This window comes from Ammospiza nelsoni, chromosome 11 (genome assembly GCF_027579445.1).
Source record: "Ammospiza nelsoni isolate bAmmNel1 chromosome 11, bAmmNel1.pri, whole genome shotgun sequence".
Classification (NCBI taxonomy): Eukaryota; Metazoa; Chordata; class Aves; order Passeriformes; family Passerellidae; genus Ammospiza; species Ammospiza nelsoni.
This window is the reverse complement of record NC_080643.1, coordinates 10,255,156-10,273,164: the sequence shown is the minus strand read 5'-3', so window position 1 is coordinate 10,273,164 and position 18,009 is coordinate 10,255,156. Positions and strand designations below refer to the sequence as shown.

Below are 18,009 nucleotides of genomic sequence, written 5' to 3'. Positions count from 1 at the left end.
GCTAGATTTTCTGGTGTTTCAGTACTGGAAGATGCAAATAATGAAAAATTCACCAACAGTCTTGAGTACACATTCCAGCTCCTGAAAAGCTACTCCAATAGGGTTCCCACTGCACAGGCTGGATATGTCTTCAGTCATTGAACTCTCTCTGGCCCCAAGGACAGCAGTACCAGACTTCCCTTTTGCTGCCCCTGAGGTCTACCAGCCCATCTTTACATGAGAGGCAAACCTCAAGTGTTTCCACACTCATCAAGGGGCCAGAATTATTACACCATTTGCAACAGAGAGCAGGCTGCATGTGCACAGCCATTGGCACAGCAGCGCTCCCCGAGCTCTGTCTCTTGCTCCCTGGTGCTTGGGGTCACAGAAATAGATCACAGATCTCTCCCTGTAGGTCACAGAAACAGAACACAGATCCCTCCCTGCACAGATCTCTCCCTGCAGGGATCAAACAGCCCCAGGGCTCTGCTGCCGAGGTTCCTTCCACACTGGGGTGCCCTTGCAAGAAGAGGTGTTAGGGTCCCAGTTGTGGTCTCATTTCTCTTGCCCTTCTCTAGACCATCCGACAGGGACATTAAAGAGCTGTTTAATTCTATGGGCATAATTCCACAGCCTGCAAGGTGCTGTGAGTGTTCTTATTTAATTCCAGTTTCCTTCACTACAATGAGATTCTCCTCCTGGTTTCCTCTGCCCTAAATGAGGGTAGAATGAAGCCCTGCATGTGCACATACCCAGGCTTTCTTTGTCATTCCCTGTGGCTCCTCCTTGAGCTGTCCTCTTTTTCTTAAAAATAAGTGTGCTGGGGCTGAGGAGAAGCAGTGAATGGGTGCTGTCAGTAGAATCCAGCTCTCGATCTGGCTAATTTGGCAGGTGGCCTTTGAGTAGATCTCGAGTGTTTTACAGAGCTGGGTGAAAAGCATTGCTGCTATTTCAAAACTGGGACAACGAAAGCTCTGGGCTGGTTCTGCCTGTGACTGCGGAGCCTGGGGGATAGAGGATGCAGTAAGAGAACTTTGTGCTCTCACTTTCCAACAGCATGCCGACAATCATAGAAAATTGTGTCCTCCTTCTACAGAAATTTATTGCTTGAGGTGGAATTAGTCAGAAGCATTATTGCTTTCAGTAAAAGACTGCAGGGGCGGGGGTAGCCGAAAGAATATTAAAAAAAAGAAAAAAAAAAAAAAAAAAGAGGTGTATTTTAAGGCCACGTGTATTTTAAGGCCACAAAACTTTGTGATGCTTCCGAAGCACTGACCGTGCACAGGAAAGTCACCAGGAAACTCCCGACCCTGCCAGCACAGCAGCGACTCCGTTTCCCCTCGGGGAGCCCCGGAGCCGTGACAGAGGCGGGCAGGGCAGCGCGCACCGCGGAGCGCCGGCAGGGCACAGACACGGCCCCGGCCGCGGAAACCCCGCCGGCCCCCCCCGCCCCCGCGGCCGGGCCGAGCCGCTGCCGGCGCCGCGGGGCTCTCGGGGGGCGAAGTTCCCGTGGCGGCGGCTGAGCCGCCCCGTGTCACTTCCTGCGGGCGGGCGCGGGGCCGCGGGCGCGGGGCGGGGCGGCGGCGGCGCCCGGCGGGGCTCGGCGGGCCGGGGCCGGGGCCGGGGCCGGGGCCGCGGGCGCTGCGCTGCGCCGCCAGCCGCGGCCGAGGATGCGGCGGGGCCGGGCTCCGCGCCTGGCGCTGGCCGCCGGCCTCGGCTCGCTCCTGCTCGTCCTCTTCTACTTCCAGAGCAGCCTCAGCCCAGGTGGGTCCGCGGGCGCCGCGCTCCGGGAGGGTCCCCCGGCGGTGGCGGGCGGAGAGGGGAGCGGGGCACGGCGGGGCACGGCGGGCAGCCCTTCCCTGCTCCCGGAGCCCCTCGGGTGCCGGCCGGTCTGAAGTTGTGTCCGCCGGGGAAGTGGCCGGCGTTGCCCATCGCTCGGCTGAGCCCGTCCAAGTTCGGCGCGGTGCGAGCGGCGCTCCCGTCCCGCAGTGACAGACAGCCGTGCCTCCTGCCAAAGGCACCGACCCTCGGGTCGCTGTCCCGCTCGCTGTCCCTGCGGGGCACGGAGCCCTGGTGAGCTCGGTGCCATCGCGGAGCGGAGCGCAGTTCGCAGCCCCGCCGAGGCTGAGCGGGGTCGGTGCGGGAGAGCGGAGCTGCCCCGTCCCGCCTGTGCCCATTCACAGCCGCGGTCACCAAAGTTCCCGGGAGACTTTGAATGGCTCAAGGGACTTCTCGTGTGTGTGCTCTTAGAAATTTCTCGCAAGTTGAGAAAGAATTCTGAACTAAAATCTGAACCGTTTTGTACTGGGGGGATAATTTATTTCCCTGCCTTTTCTGCTCCTTTGGGGAAATAAGTTCCTCTTTCCTACGAGATGTTTTTTGGGTAATTGCTGCCGTTTTAACAATGTACTAATGTTTTCTGAGTATAGCAGCAATCCATCAATGGGGCCTTTAGAGTTACATCTTAAAATTCAGAAGACTGACTTGACTGAAACGTTAATGGAATTTTATCAGTGTAGACTAAATGAAATGTGATTTTCTTTTTAGAGGGGCTGCTCCATCACTTTAATGTGTTTTTTTCCTAAAAATAAAAAGGCATAACTTGTTGGCTGAGTAAGATTGAAAAGGAGTTGGGTTTCGAGCAAGCATTTGTTATTTCTAGACGAGCTTGTGAAGCTTGTCAGATGAATTCAGAAATCCCAGAAGACCATAATCAGTATTGTATTCCTTAGTAACTTTTTCTTTTCTTAAGGAAATTATTTATGCATCATATTTTAGTATTGGGGCTGCTCAGTAAAAACTGCAGCACTGAATCAGCTTTAATCTCCAGGGGTGCTAATGAAGAGATGATTATGTTTTACACTGGATATGCTTTCTAGCATCTGTCTGGAAAACAAATCTCTTTTCAGGGCTCTGGTTTTCAAAAAAGAGATTCTGCTGGTCTGAGTCAGCAGAACTTTCTGCGATTAGTTGACTTTAATTCCTCACCTGATCTCAACCCAGTTTCACGCAGAGTTCCCGTCAGGTCAGAGCAAACCAGGTGATGGTGATGGTGGTGGTGTCTCACGAGGCACTGGAGGGAATTTGGGTCTGGAATGCTAATGCAATGCCCTGCAAATCTGTTCTTTCACGCGGGACAAGTGTGGTTTTTGAAAGTTCCCATAGATGCTGATAGGTCTGAGGTAGGGATCTCCAGCTGCTGGAAGCAAGTAATGTTTGTCACTCTGTGGGAAGTCGTTTGTGAGGATGTGGATGCCCTCTGCAGATTTGCCCCTTTAGGTTCAATAAAGAAGTGAGTTAAAGCACTATTCATGTTCTCTAGCACCAGCTTATTTTCTAGCCACACTGTTGTCTCCCTGGGTCCAGCCTTCATTTTTGTGCCATTTCTTTCCCTTATTATTTTTCAGTTTACAGTTTTTCCTTTCCTCTTCAGATCAGTGAGAAACACTAGCAGAGGAAAGGTCATTACCATATACAGAAAAGAAGCAAGCTTCAGATTACTTCATTTTTTATCCCAAATGAAAACAAACTGAGAGCAGTTGCTAGAATTTAAGAAGATATAAGTTACAATAATAGGTAAACAATTTGCAAATGAAAATGTCATCTTTAAAGTGATGTCTGCCTGGGGGTTATTTGGAGTTCTGGTTGTCTGGTGTCATTTGGTTTTTATATAATAATGAAGAAAAATGCTAGAAAAAAAGGAACAGTGCTATGAGTTTCCCCCAGGAGCAGTCAGATCCTTTCTCCATCATTAGCAGGATTGAGCAGGTTGCCTTCCCTGGGCCACCCACAGTCCATTACATGGAACATGCTGAATTAATCCTTGCTAATGGCACATAGAGACCAAACCTTCCTGTGAGCAGGACAAGGAATGGGGACAATGATGATACAAACCTTTAAAGCTTGAGAGTGCTCAGGGCTCCCTCAGCTCAGGGAGCAGGAATTATCCACTCTGGTTGTCTTGCCCACTCACAGCTCCACCCGGACAGTTGTGCATGCCGTGGTTTGTGCTGAGCTCCGTGGCTGGATGGAATAAGGCTTTCTTGTTCTGCCTCAGGAACACCCACACACCAGCCCGTGCTAAAATAACTCTGCTCCTGAATGCCGCTGAGTTGGTGATTTTGGTGGTGGGCTGAGTCAGTCTGTTCTGCAGGCAGTGCAGAATTCCCTGTTGTCCCTCCTGGAGGCAGGAATGGGCTCAGTGTGTTTGCCAGAGGGGTGGGACAGGTCCTGGTGCTCCCCAGGGAGGTGGCCTTGTGTGCGTGAGTGTGCCCTGACCTCGTGGCCCAGGTGGGTTTTGCTGCCTTTCCCTCCTGCTGGCTGTGCTGGTGGGCAGACACGGGGTCTGCAGCCCCTCACTGCCCTGGCCCTGGGGGGGAGCTGTGCCATGGGCTGTCCCCTGTGAGCTGGCTGTCCTGCTGGCCATCAGCTGTGGCTCCAGGCTCACAGGTGCATGGCCAAGGGGAGGACATCTGCCTTGCAGGAAGGTGTTGAGGTGGTGCTGAGCACACTGGCCCTGGACCTTCCACAGCATGCCACAGTGGGTTGTTCTGGGGTGTACCTGGAGCAGTCACCTCTCAGCACCTGCTGCACCTGGGCTGGTGGCCTGGGCAGGTGTGCTCAGCTCCCAGGCAAGCCTCAGGCCTTCTCAGCTGGGCTCAGGGGGTGATGAGAGCCACCAGGAGTCCTTGGCTGTACTGGTGTCACCCCACAGCCATCCAGGAGATCCTGTCTGGCCTCGGCATGATTATCATCCACCATCTGAGCTGATGTTCCTCTGCTGTTCCCACTGTGAGCTGTGCTGACTTGTGCACGCTGTACAATTTCTGCACAGAGGTGAGGATACACAGCAGGGCTCCCAGGCTGGTGTTTCATCTCACTCTGCTGGCAGCACATCTAGGCTGGCACAGCAGGAGATACTGGAGCCTGCCATTCCTTGTCTGCATCAGAGCTTTGGTCACTGCTGTTCTCAGGGGGACCACACTGATTTTAGCAACAGTGGGGGAGGTGGGATTACTCTGGTTGTACAGATGAGGGATAGAGGGAAGGGGGAACATGTGAGGGAGGTGGAGGGAGGTCCTAAGGCCTTGTGTTCATCTGGTCTGGTTTCTGCAGGGCAGTACTCTGGGGCCACCCCAATGGTATGTCTTTGGGGCAACTGTGAGTAGGCAAACTGTACTGACATCTGGAGAGCTGGCAGATTTTCTCCAATAGGAAAGAAGGAAAAGCTCTCAATCTCAAAGTGCTCCTTTATTTCTGCTCTGGTTCTGCCCATTTCCAGCATCCAGCTTTGTTTCTTAGGCCTTTTTAGCGGCACTTGCTCTATGCTGGCTTCTGTTGTTTCACAGCCTGCTGTCAGCACGAGCTGTTGGCCCTCAGGGGGCCTTGCAGGTGAGATGTACTCAGCCTTTGGTCTGACTCTTTCACAATGAGAGATACCAGAAGTGCCAGGGCTGTGATCCTAAAGCCAGAAGGCTTTCCAAGTGAGCAAGCAAGAGAGCCCTCTCTCCATCCTTATCTGCTCCTGTATCAATCAGCTGGATCTCCTCTGAGCTCTGATAGAGCAAAGCCTCTTCCAACCCCTTCACCAGCCTGAGACAGAAGGGTTGGGGTGCTGCAGGAGGATGAGCAGCAATGCCAGCAGCCACCTCAACACCTGTAGCAGATACCACAGGTAGGAATCTGCCTCACCTCACAAAAACATCTCTGTGTTTGTTAGCTCTCTGATGTGCCAAGGTGGATATGGAAGACACCACTGCCACCACTCTCTGCCAAGTTCTCAGGTGGTTTCAATTGCCCTGCCCAACACCCCTCAGGACCAGCAGATCTTGGAGAAACTCTTGCTACTCATTGTTCCAAATTTGTTGATCTCAGTCAGCTCCATCTCTGTGCCTAAAGATTGGCCCCTTCAGAGGGATACAAATTCTTACAGAGATTGTAGAGTTGATAAGTGATTTGACCCACAGAGCTCTGATCCCTGAACCTACAACTGCACCTAGACCTGGCGTGAATGGAGATAAATACACACCTAAATATTAGCAGACCTTTGAAAACTAGGCATTTTTTTTCTTTTTCAGAACAGGAAAGAGCCTATTTTAATCCTCAATTCCTCCCCATTGTTTGAAGGTATTTGGAGGCTGAAATTCAGCCGCTGCCTTGGGACGTGCGCGGGGTTTGGCCAGCGAATGCTCCGAGCCTGGGTCGTGCCTGTAGCTGGCTGACACATGTCCTCAGCCTTCCAGATAACCAGGGACACACTGCTTGTACCCTGGCTAAGGCTGACAAATCTAGCTACCCTCAGATAGTGTTGATTTTTCTTTTCTTCTTTTTTCTCTTCTCTCTTCTCTTCTCTTCTCTTCTCTTCTCTTCTCTTCTCTTCTCTTCTCTTTCTCATTTCATTTCATTTCATTTCATTTCATTTCATTTCATTTCATTTCATTTCATTTCATTTCATTTCATTTCTTCATGGGGCAGTTTTTCCCAGGTCATTTTACCAGTCATAGTATTGTGATGCCCAGGATGCGGCCCCTTCCTTTTGAGGAGCCAGTACTCGAAGTGCAGTGACATTTGTCAGCCAAGATGTTGGCAAGCACAGGCTGGATGCCCTCAGATCTGCTGTTTTTGGAGAAGACATGAAGCACTCCACCCGTGACCTGTCAGGGTAGCAGAATCCGCGCAGTCCAGTGCTGAGAGCAGGGCAGTAATGAAGCCCATCTGCTCCTGAGGGCCAGGCTTTCCATGAGGAATGCTTTCTCTAGTCCTTCTTGGCTTTATACAGTTTCCTGAGAATCTCTGATCCATGCAAGAGGTTTTGGAGGGGAAAGGAGTGGGCTCAGCACACCCGGAGTTAACTCTGTCCCTGCAGGAGAGATTCGTGTTCTGGTGGCTTTGCTGGCTGCATCCAGCCTCTCCTGGCCCCACATTCCTCTGGCATCTCTGGCTGTGTCTGTCTGGCAGCACCATGCACCTGCATTTTGTCCCCACACACAAAACTCCAATGCCCTGCTGCAAGAACTGCACAAAAACAGCACCAGGAGGGCTTTGCCTGTGTTGGAGCAGGGCTGTGAGGTCCAAGGATGGGAGATGAGTGCTGGTGCAGTAGTCAGGGCTCTCCTGAGGGTGTTGGGATTTTTTATGTGCTGGGTTTATTTCTTGGTCCTTGGTTCCTGCAAGCATCTGAATGGAGAGCGTGACAAACCCTCCATCTTAATTGCAGTGCAAACACAGCTGTCTCTCCCAGGACTCTCTATCAGAAGCCAAGGAGCTACAAAGGCATCAGCCAGCAGTGCCAGTTCCCCTCTGCAGGGAGCTGAGCCAGCCCAGGACACCCAGGAGCCAGAGGAACCTGCAGTGGCTGACAGCCTGAGCTGTCACCCCACCAGTTCACAGCCACAAATCTCTGCTCCCCTCTTGGTGGGCTGAATCTGCCAGAGCTCAGCAGTGCCCTGGGTGAGTTTTCAGTGTGAACCCCTCAGACAGGACAGTGATTGCAAAAAGCAAACACACACACACTGCTCTGTGCACACACACTCCCTGCCATTGGCAAATTGGTCTCTGAATCATCCCCACACTTGCTGTGACTCACCCTGGGCAGCCTAAAGTAAGGGTTTTCAGTCTGAAAAGCTGATGAAAGGCTGTGTGAGGGCACCTCATGGGATCAGGGCCACAGCCATGACACTGAGCTCCATCTTGGTGCTGTCCTTCTGACCTGCCACTTGTTGATGTGGGGACATCTCTATGCTGGCTTCTGGTGGACAGGGAGAGGGCAGCTGGGAGGGAAACTGAGCTCTCCTACAGCATTTCTTCTGAATGCTATTGAGCCAGTTTCATTTTTCCCAGACCCTTTACAGCAGCCTTTACTGGGATGTCTGGAGTCTGTAGGCTTTTTGAAGGTCCCTGCCTTGTAACCTTTTCCACCTCCCACCTTTTCAAGTCTCAGAGGCAAAGATCTGCCTCAAGTTTGTTTCTAGGCTTGGTGATCCTTGCCTCATAGATCCTTGCACAAGTCCACTCCCTTCAGCTTGCTGGCACTGAGCACATTTAGCTTCAGGGCATGGAGTTGTCCAGCCTTGAACCAGGCAGTGGGGAATTCCTGCAGCCTGCTGGAGGAGCAGCCTGCCTGCTCTGCCTGCTCCTGTTTTCCCACAATGCTCCTGAGCTCTCAATATTTGGATGAGCTTTGACTAAATAAATAGTTGTAAATTTATGGGCAGGCAGACTGATGGGAATCTGGCTGGGAAGGGCTTGGAGTTGGCCTTTCCTGGGAGAAGGAAGCAGGGTTTCTCCTCTCTGGATAAGGCTGTAGCAGCTCCACCACCCCTGGGTTCTGCAGCTACATCCTCAGCTGGGGTGGCTCCTCACTGTCTGCCAGTGCAGGAAAGCCTGGCCACACAAGCCACATCCTCTGGCAGCTCTGCTGAGATGAGAATCCCCTTGGGTGTTGAAAATGGTTGAGAACCTGGTTTTGAGGGTGTGAGTGTGTAGATTCCACGCCTGCTGATTTTTCTGTCCCAGTTAAACGTGCTGTCCCGTGCCTCCTCAGGTCCTTCCCTGTGCTGTGGTGAGAGCTTCCTGACCTGCAGCAGGGCTCCCCAAGCACCAGCCCTGTCAGCAGCCCTGGCCTGGCTCTCTGGGGTCCTGCTTGCCTCCCTGTCTGTTGGCATGTCCCACCTCCCTTTCCCCTTACCAGTGATCCGTTGGAGCAAGGAGTGGCAGAGAATGGTGTCCAGTGCCCCCAGCAGTGCTGCAGCCCTGGTCACTGACCCTGGGCTGTGTCACACTGTGGGGCTCTTTTGGCAGCTCTGAGATGCTGTAACCACAATGCCCCAGGCTTGTGTGTGGTGGTGTGAGTCTGTTACAGGGCTGTGTACACAGACTGTGCTGAGCACAGGAGTGAGACCTGCTGTGCTGAGGAAGCACCTGATTCTGGTGAGACCCAGCTTTTTTACCATTGGACTTAATATTCATAGACTCCCTCAGAGCAGCATCCAACTGGACTTGAAGCTGTTTTCTCCCCAGAGAATGTCTCTGAAGGTGTTGCTGCCTCTGCAGTGGCTCGAGTGACAGATGAGGAATTCTCTGGCCTGGCCATGGCAGATGGGCAGGTGCAGCTGGCTCTACCCATGGTACTCTGTGTCTGTGTTCACAGGGGTTTCAGGATGAGGGAAGAGACGAGGATCTGACTCCATGTTTCAGAAGGCTTGATTTATTATTTTATGATATATATTATATTAAAAATATACTGAAAGAATAGAAGAAAGGATTTCATCAGAAGGCTAGCTAAGAATAGAATAGGAAAGAACGATAACAAAGGCTTGTGGCTTGGCTTTCTGTCCGAGCCAGGTCACTGTGATTGGCCATTAATTAGAAACAACTGTATGAGACTAATCACAGATCCACCTGTTGCATTCCACAGCAGCAGATAATCAATGTTTGCATTTTGTTCCTGAGGCCTCTCAGATTCTCAGGAGGAAAAATCCTATGGAAAGGATTTTTCATAAAAGATGTCTGTGACAGTACTCGTGCAAGGAGAAGCGCCATCAAAATTTTGGATCTTCACAGCAGTGCACAGGCCCTGTAGGTCCCTTCCCATCAGCCTGTCACCTGTGGTCCAGGGGGATGCTGAGGCCATGAGTCCTGGCCTCCAGTCACAATGTGCTCACAGCTTTTCTTTCTCCATGTAAATGCCACTTGGTTTATAGCCCTCCATCTCCTGGCTGCTTCCCCAGCTCCTCCAGGGAGGGAGCAGCAGCAGGTTGGAGCCATCCCTTGCAGAGCTCTCTCTGCCTTTGAGCTTGCAGCCTCACTGCTCGTGTGGAACCCAACTCAAGCCTGCTCTCTGGCCAGATGTTGCCTCACTGACCTGGCAGGAAGATGGGTAATATCGACGTGAGGTTCAAAGGTGATGTTTGCTCAGAGCTGCCGGGTGTGGGTGTCCCTGGGGCTGCCTTGTCTGTTCTAGAGGGCTTTCTTCAAAGCAGGGACCTGAGAAACCAGCACAAACTAGCTGGAGGTCAGCAGCTCCTCAGCAGCTCCCCACCCCATTTGTTCTGTGTTTCCCTGCAGATTGGGGCTCTGCCTGCCACAGGAGCCTCTGCACAGGCAGGGGAAGGCAGCAAGTTCAGTCCTGCACATATCTACAGAGCCAGGCCCTTCCTTTTGGCAAGGGTGCAGGGGTAGCGTATTCATAGCTGGGTCTCTTCCAAGTTTTCTCCTTGCAGTATCAGGGAGATTGATTTCCCTTTAGCTTAATAGGATCAGCAGACACAGGCACTGTGAGACCCAAACGAGGCTGAACTGATGCTGGTGCAGTTTTGCATCAGTAGCCCACAGCTGCTGCTGGGTGGTGTAGACACAAGCCTCCAAGTTCCCTTCTTCCTGAGGGCCCCATCAGAGCTTGCTCACTCCCTGTGAAAAGGAAAGGGATGTCCCCAGAGCCAGCAGCCACCCTCAGGAAGGCTTAAATCCAACAGCCACTCAGACAAGCAGCTAGCAGTGATCTATTGTCCCCCAGAACTGCAATGGCAGTGGTGTTTGTGTCCTCTGCTCAACAGACAGGGCTCTTTGGTCATTACTAAATGCAGCAGAAGCAAGCACAAGGGGCCATGTGGTGGGACTGTATATGCTGAAGGTGGTTCTCAGAGATGGTTCTCCCAAGTCTCCAGCAGGCTGTAATCCACTCCTCCTCTGTGAGTCAGGCATCTCTTTAACTCTTTGTAAAGCCTCTTGTTGTGTATCTTGTGACAGAGAGTCTCACCAGCTAATGAGCTGTGTCATTGGGAAAGGCAGGACACAGCCCCCCAGCTGGCTCTGCAGGGAGCAGAGGGATGAGAGCCACGAAGCCAGGCCAGGGAGGGATGGCTACATGCAAGGTGCTGCCCTGGGAAGAGTTTGCTGAGTGTGCATTTTTCCTCAGATCAGCTGGTTGAGGCTTTCATCAGTTCCAGATGCACAGAGCTGAGGAGATGGCTTGAGACACGTTCATCTGGCAGGCTGAGCTGTCTGACAGTGCTGTACCTGTGCAGGTGGCCTGTGTGCAGAGGGCACAGACAGCATCTGCCCAGAGCAGAGCTGAGTGTGGGCAGGTTGTGAGCAAACCCAGCCCGGTCCCCTGCACGCTGGCCTGCCGTGGCCCCAGCAGCTGAGCAGGAGGCAGAGGCTGCTGCAGATGTTCCCTTGGCTTGGCTGGCAGCTCGTGGTGCTGTGTGAGCAGCTGTGGCTGCCCCAGCCAGCCCAGAGAAGGGCCTGCAGGGCTAGGGACACCACACCAGCAGGGTTTTAGGGAGAGGTGCATCTCTCCACCTTGCCCAGGGAAAATCAGCCCCTGCCCATCCTGACAAAGGGCTGTTTGCTGGTGCAAGCCCTTCTTGTGCAGTTCCTTCGGGCAGCAGGCTGCAGAGGAGGAGTTTATTGACAAGGAATGGAAATGCTGGCAGTTCAGGCTTGAATTATAAATGCAGGCAGCCAACTGGGGCCAGGAGAATGACAGGCGTAATGGGGAAAAGAAATTGCTCTTGGAAAGCTTCTAGCTTGGCTTATGGGAGGAATTAACCATTTGGAAACAGAAGATTGCATGGTACTTACACACAAATACTTTATTTGCTCACAGAGGCTGTGTTCCTGCTGGATATTGTTAATTTTCTGTTTCCTATAAAGATCTTAATTGCAGTTCTTGTGACAGTAGAGACCTGGGGACCCTGCCCCAGCAAAACACATCCCTGCAGCTGCAATGCTTGTGAACTTTCTATAAAGCCTTCCTGGCATCTGCCTCAGGCTGGTACCAGGTGAGCAGAGCCTCCTGCTGCTGAGGAGACATGAAGGTTTAGGAAGAGCCCCTGCACAGAATGGGGCAGAGTGTCCAGACCAGCTGCCATTGGCTCTGTTCCTAATATGATCCCCACAGACCTTGCTGGGGCATTTGGCAAGCTCCTTGAAGCAGCTGGATTCCTTCTTTCCCTTTCTGCATGATTTATTGTGAACTAACCCTATAACTGTCACCATTTTCCATCACTTGATTAGAGTTTCCCTGGCTGATCCTTGACTCAACTTGACTAAATGGGAATAAGAGCCTTTCTTGTAAAACAGAGCCTGAGCCATCCCCACCTCTGGGGAGGAGGGAGTCACAAAACCAAGGTCCAGCTGTGCCAGCCCCTGAGCCTGGGTATGGCTGGTGGCACTGTGATAGTCCAAGAGCTGTGAGTGAGAAATGAAGAAAAATTGTCTTTAGAAACATAAAGGCAAAGTAAGCTGTGCAAGAAAGTGGGAGCCAAAAGAGGAAAGAGCTTTCATGAAGCTTTATAGAAAACAAGGAGGCTCTTCATGTAATTTTAATATCTTCCTAATGGCAATGGCAATAACTTCTTCCTAAGTAAACTTTCCAGGATCTTGAGCATCAAGAGTAATGCACAAGTGGTTTTAAAGCATGTCCAGAAGCCAGATCTCTGAATCACAGTCACTTCTGGAATGAACGGCAGCCAGTCCCTGCACTGGCTTGGGTACAGCCAGCACTCCCTTAACAGTAGGCATCTGGCTGAAGCCTGGACACACCAGGGATTTCAGATTTAAGAGGTCTCTTCCAGACAGTTAAAAGGTGAGAAGCATCCTGTTAAGGAAAAAAAATTAAAAAAGGAAAGGCAAAAAAGTAAAGTTAGAAAGATAATTATTTTCCTGCCCGATGTGTGTGACATGCAGTCGAAATCTAAACTAGTGCAGGATGTTCTGACCCCGTCTCACGTCAGGAGTTTAATGTTCTTTTTGTGGCAGCTTAAAAAAACATCCATCAGATGACACCCCCTCAAACCCCAGAGCCACCTCTGTGGCTGCTGCCTGGGCTTTGTGAGCAGCAGATGGGAGGCAGAGACACAGAGCTGGCTGCAAACCCTCAGTGCTGGATCGTCCCTCAGCCTGCTGAGCTGCACAGTGCTGAGTGTGCACGGCAAATGTGGAGCTCTCTGGGCTGGGTTTGTCAGCCAGGCACGAGGAGCAAAACACACACAAATCCATTGTCTCTTTGCCAGGCAAATGCCCCTCCAAAGGGCACTGATGGGGGCTACACGCAGGGTCACACTGGCTTTGCTCATCTGGGGGTTCTTGGATGCCATGAGCTCCAAGCTTTCCAGTTTCTGCTAAACCTGCAAGAGCATTAATAGAAATGGACAGTGGAGATTATACTGTCAGCAGTGCTTGCTGTGTTTCTTTGGAGCACTTTCAGCAGAGATGTCTATTTTTTTAGTGGTTTGGAGCAAAACCCAAGTAGCTCTGAACATTGGAGCACTGCCTTCCTCCCTCCCATCCCACATCCCACGTGGTGCTGAGTGGGACACGCAGGCTGTGGTGTGGCAGGGGCTGATCTCACCCAGCAACCCAGAGTCCTGTTTCCAGCCATGAACTGTGCCAAAGGCACAGCAGATCCTGGGCAGTGGCAATGGAGAAATTGCCCCTTGGAGAGGCAGTTTCTGGATCCTCTCACTGGAGGAAGGAGTGGTGATGTGCAATAAGGTTTGGTTATAACGTTTCTGCAGTGATGGCAGTGCCAGCCCCATGTGTGACCTGTCAGAAGGCTCTGTGCAGGTGTGACTCCTGGCAAGGAGCATGGCTGGGATGTGTTCAAGCTAAAAGAGAAGATCCTGACCTTTGGTGGCCAGGGGGACAGCCGTGAGGAGCCCATGGCTGGGAGGATCAGGTCAGCTGCAGCACCCGCTTAGGAGGTGTCTGTGCCCTTGTTGGCACAGGGGCACTGCCTGCCCCACAAAGGTTGCCACAGCACTTGAGAGGCTGGGCTGAGGCATTTTCTGATGAAAGTCAATGTGTCTGTCTTGAACTGGATCCAGATGGAGAAGCCTGAGGTCTGGTGGTACTTGGTGCCAGTGGCACCTCATGCTGCTGGCCCATGCCCCGTGTTTGCTGTCTGTGGATTTATTGCATCTGGCATAGCCACTGAGTGTGGAGATGGCTGTGGGTAAGTGACAGTCATGAGCATGGGTCACTGCAGCCCCAGACTGAGGAAGCAGGGAGCATCCATCTGCCTCTTGCAGGCTGGAAACCATGTGAGGTTTTTAATTTAGTGTGTCTGGGACTTCTGTGCTGTCCCTATGCCTGTCAGCCCTCAGATTTCTGTGTGAGAGTGTGTGCTGTGAGTAGTCTGCACTGTGTGGCTGGGACAAGTGCCCCAATACCAGACAGAGGTGATGCAGCTCTGCTGCCTCTCCATCCCCCACTGCAGCATGCCAGAGGCATTCCAGTCCCATGAGCCCCATTCACAGGGATGCTGCCTGCAGATAGATGACTGTGCACAGATATCAGGGATCTTGGGCACAAGTGCAGGCAGGTGTGCTTGGATTTTTGGTCCCACCTCAGTTCCCCGAGGCTGTGTGTTTCCATGCTCAGACATTCACCACAAGCACTGCTGCTTCTGGCAGGCCTGGCTGCTCTGTCTGGCTGGAATGAGAGCAGGACATGTGCTCACCCCTCTGCATGGCTCTTCCCATCCATCACAGCTCTGAACCTTCTTCCACGCCCTCATTAACACTTCTGAAGGCAGCACACCCCTTGCCCCTCTCTTGCCCATGGACTGCTGCCTTCCAGCCTGCAGCCACATCCCTGGAGGAGTGAATGACTTTTCCTGCTGAAGGCAGTGCAGTCCATTGAGTTATCCATGTAAAACAGTGACTCATTGTCCCCTCTTTCTTTGGAGAGTGTTTCTTGGCTGGAGGAAGGCTGCTGTCAGTGCCAGGGAGCCTGGCTGCCATTACCACCCAGCTGTGCCACGCAGCCCTGGCACTCTGGAGAGGCTGCAAGGAGGGGATTGCTGAAAACAAGGGTGTTCTTTTCATGGGGTGACACCTCCTGTCCAAAGGAAGCAATCTTGGACATCTTGCCTGTGTACACCTGGTTATGGTGAGGCCCACGGATCCCCAATACCTTCACATCTCTGTGTGTGTGTAGGAACTGTGTGGTTTGGGGTGGAAAATGCTGCAGAAGAGGATGGTGGCTGTGGGGCATGTGCAGTTGGTGGAAGGAGTTTGGAAAATGCTCCTCTCTTGGCTAGGAGATTTATACTGCTGTGCCTGCTCAGAAGTGCCTGTGTCACCTCAGTTCAGTGCCTGTGGAGCCTCCTCTGAGGCTGTGGCTGGGAAGGGGGTGCTGGAGTGCTTCAGCAGCAGAGACATGGGATGGAAATGAGTCCTGGGGATGGAGTTCCCCATCACCCTTCAGGAGCCATCTGTGACTGCTTGGAGTTTGCCTTAAATAGCTTCCCAGGATAACAAGAGAGTCATTTGTGCAAAAAGGGGAGATTTCTGGGGAGGAAGGTGTGTGTGATAGAGACTGGTAGGATCCCTCCACTGGCTCCACAGGAATGTGATGTATTATAGGTACTGGAGAAGAGAAAGATGATGGATCATGGTGCACCCTACCCCTGATCTTGCCCTGCAATGGTACTTTATAACTGTGGCTAAAACATCGCTTCTGTGTGACCCCAGTGCCTGTGGAGATGCAAACCCACCCTCTCCATATGCAAACACAAGTGGGTTCACTCATCTGGGCTGATGGGAGAGCAGATTTGTCATCCCCTGCTGCAGTTCAGTGCACGTGGGCTGTTCTCTGTGCAAACCTCTCATGCACAAGTCCTGTCTTGCCCTGCTCAGGTTGGCCCTGAGCTGCTTTCCTTGTGGTTTTTCCCTCAGTGTTGTGGGTAACCTCCTCCCAGTGTATCTCTGTTTCCAAGTGCTGGGTGTGAGGGGAGGTGGGGGGGTTTAATTACTTGGTTTGGCTGTTTCAAGAGGACTGGAGGGGATGGGAGAAAATGTGCAGCTCTGGGAGAAAAAAAGCCTGAGCTAAGCTTTCAGGCACCCCTGTGTAGCTGGGACTCAGTTCTGTCTGATCCAGCCAAGTTCAAGTTGCTTGGTTTAATTTCTGCTAAATTAGATATCACTAAGTCAGGAGCCACCAAATGGAGCCCCTTTGCCATGGGGATAACCAGGCTAACAACACCCAGGCACTGATTGTGCTTCAGAATAGAATTGTGTGGCCCAAAACCAAGCTAATGAGGCAATTTCTGAGCCTGAGAGTTAGGGTGCAGTGCTGGTGAAGGACACTTACCCAGTAGTTTCAGAGGGACACCTGAGCTTCCCACTGCCATGCCAGTGCCTGGGGGCTGTGGTTCAACTGGTGACATGGAGGAGTGAATCACGAGATGGCTTAGCAGGGCACAGGGATGTGCCTCTCTGCTGATCTGCTCAGGAAGGCACAATCACAGAGGTCCTGCCCTTCTGATACACTACATTAGCCTGGCTGGCTTATCTGGGAAGGATCTGCTCCAGGAGCCCTGCAGGGTGCAACCATCCTGGCCCTTGGCTCTGCTCTCATGTGTGAAAATGCTCTGGAGCAAGCCATGGGGAAGGCTCTGCTGCTCCCCAGGATGCTCCAGATTGTGAGTTGTCTGTAGGGAACAGGAGGGGAGCTGGCAGGGGAAGGGCTGATGGAGAATTATTCCTGTTCCCTAGCAAGTGAGCTCAGACAGACATCCCCAGCAGACTCCCTGCTGCCTGTACCTCAGCAGAGAGACATGCAGGGCAGCCAGCCTTTCCCAGCGCTTGGCCCACACAGCCAAGGGCAGGAATAGCTTGGGTTGTCCATTGCTGGCCTGTTCATCAGCAAGGAAAACACTGCAGGAGGCCCGTGGTGGTCTGCCTGTGCCCACACTGCGTGGGCTGTGTTAGGTGGCAGCCTCTTACCTGTGTCAGTGCGGAGCCCCTGTCATGAGGCAGAGCAGGCTGAACAAACATAACTGGGGAGAAAAGCACCATGGAAAGAGAAGCAATGGTGGGAAAGGCCACAGAGGCATTTCCTGAGCTACAGAGGATGTTGGTCTGGAAGAAGAAATGGATGTTTGTATTGTAAATATCAGAGTTGCAGAGTTTGCAAGTTGCTGCCAGCTCCCCTCCATCACTCCTGCTCACCACCCACTGGCACAGCCCCAGGAGGGACAAAAGAGGTCAAGTACAGCGTTTGCTCCACAGGGATCTGTTCACTGCCTCCTGGAAGCTGTGCAAGGTGTGGGCTCTCGGGTTGATATCTGAGCTCTCCTCTCTTGGGGAGCTGTGCTGTGCCTGGGAGAAACCCAGGGAAAAGAGCAGAAATCCTCTCTTCTGGGTGCTCTCCAAAGGGCTGGTTGCTTTTTGCCATTGCTGGTGCTTGTCTGAATATTGCTGTGACATATTCTCTCTCCCCAAAATTCTTTCCTGTGCATGTGCTCTGCTGCCAGTTACCTGCCAGAATGGGGCATGGATGCTGCCCACTCCCTCTGAGTGTTCTGGGTGCAGAATGAGCTCAGCCACTGAGACCTCCTTACACTTGCAGCTCCCCAGGAGAGGTGGTTGTGTCTGAATTCACAAACATGAAGGATGCATTTAAGCAAATTAATCATGTGGCTCTATTGGATTTCTTTGCCTAAGCTTTTTAATTAAGCCTCTGTTGTCTACATCCTCGACTTTCTAGATGCAGTAAAAATGAGCAGTCACAAGAGTCTAAGGAGATTTGATTGCCTCTTTGAAGCCAAAAATTTGATTCACTTTTGGAGCCAAAAAATTCCCATTCCCAAATCAAAACCTTTCAGAAAGAATTAAGATAGGAATAATTCCCAAAGGTCCTGCCTTAGCTGTGTGAACACCAGAATTGTCACACAGTTCTTCACAGCCAGGAGTATGATGTGAGAAAGCAAACAGTCACTTATTTGGTCATCTTGTCCATCAGAGAAAGGTCACTGCCTTCCACAGCATTAAGGCAGTAACTGAGTCTGGAGCTCTCTGTGGGATTCTGGTGTTGGATTCTCACATCACCATAGTTTTGAAAACTATCTGTCTTTTTAAAAAAATCCAAAACAACAAACAACAATCAGCCTTTGTGTTTAGGCAGAAATTAAGGAAATGCATTCTCTACCAATAGGAGCCCAAACATAAAAACCAGAGCTTCCTAGAATTCAACTTCTTTCTGGAGACCACACTGACCCTATAGCTCTGATCCTTCTAGGCA

General features: G+C 51.9%; 1 protein-coding gene across 1 annotated transcript in view; it reads left to right on the top strand.

Moving 5' to 3' along the window:
- Positions 1-1,614: 1,614 nt before the first annotated feature.
- Positions 1,615-18,009, top strand: part of CHST13 (carbohydrate sulfotransferase 13) — a 28,958-nt gene continuing 12,563 nt past the window's right edge. Inside the window, exon 1 of the mRNA XM_059480203.1 lies at positions 1,615-1,743. Within this exon, the coding sequence (XP_059336186.1) occupies positions 1,650-1,743 (94 nt within the window). The 5' untranslated portion in view covers positions 1,615-1,649. The remainder of the gene's footprint in view (positions 1,744-18,009) is intronic.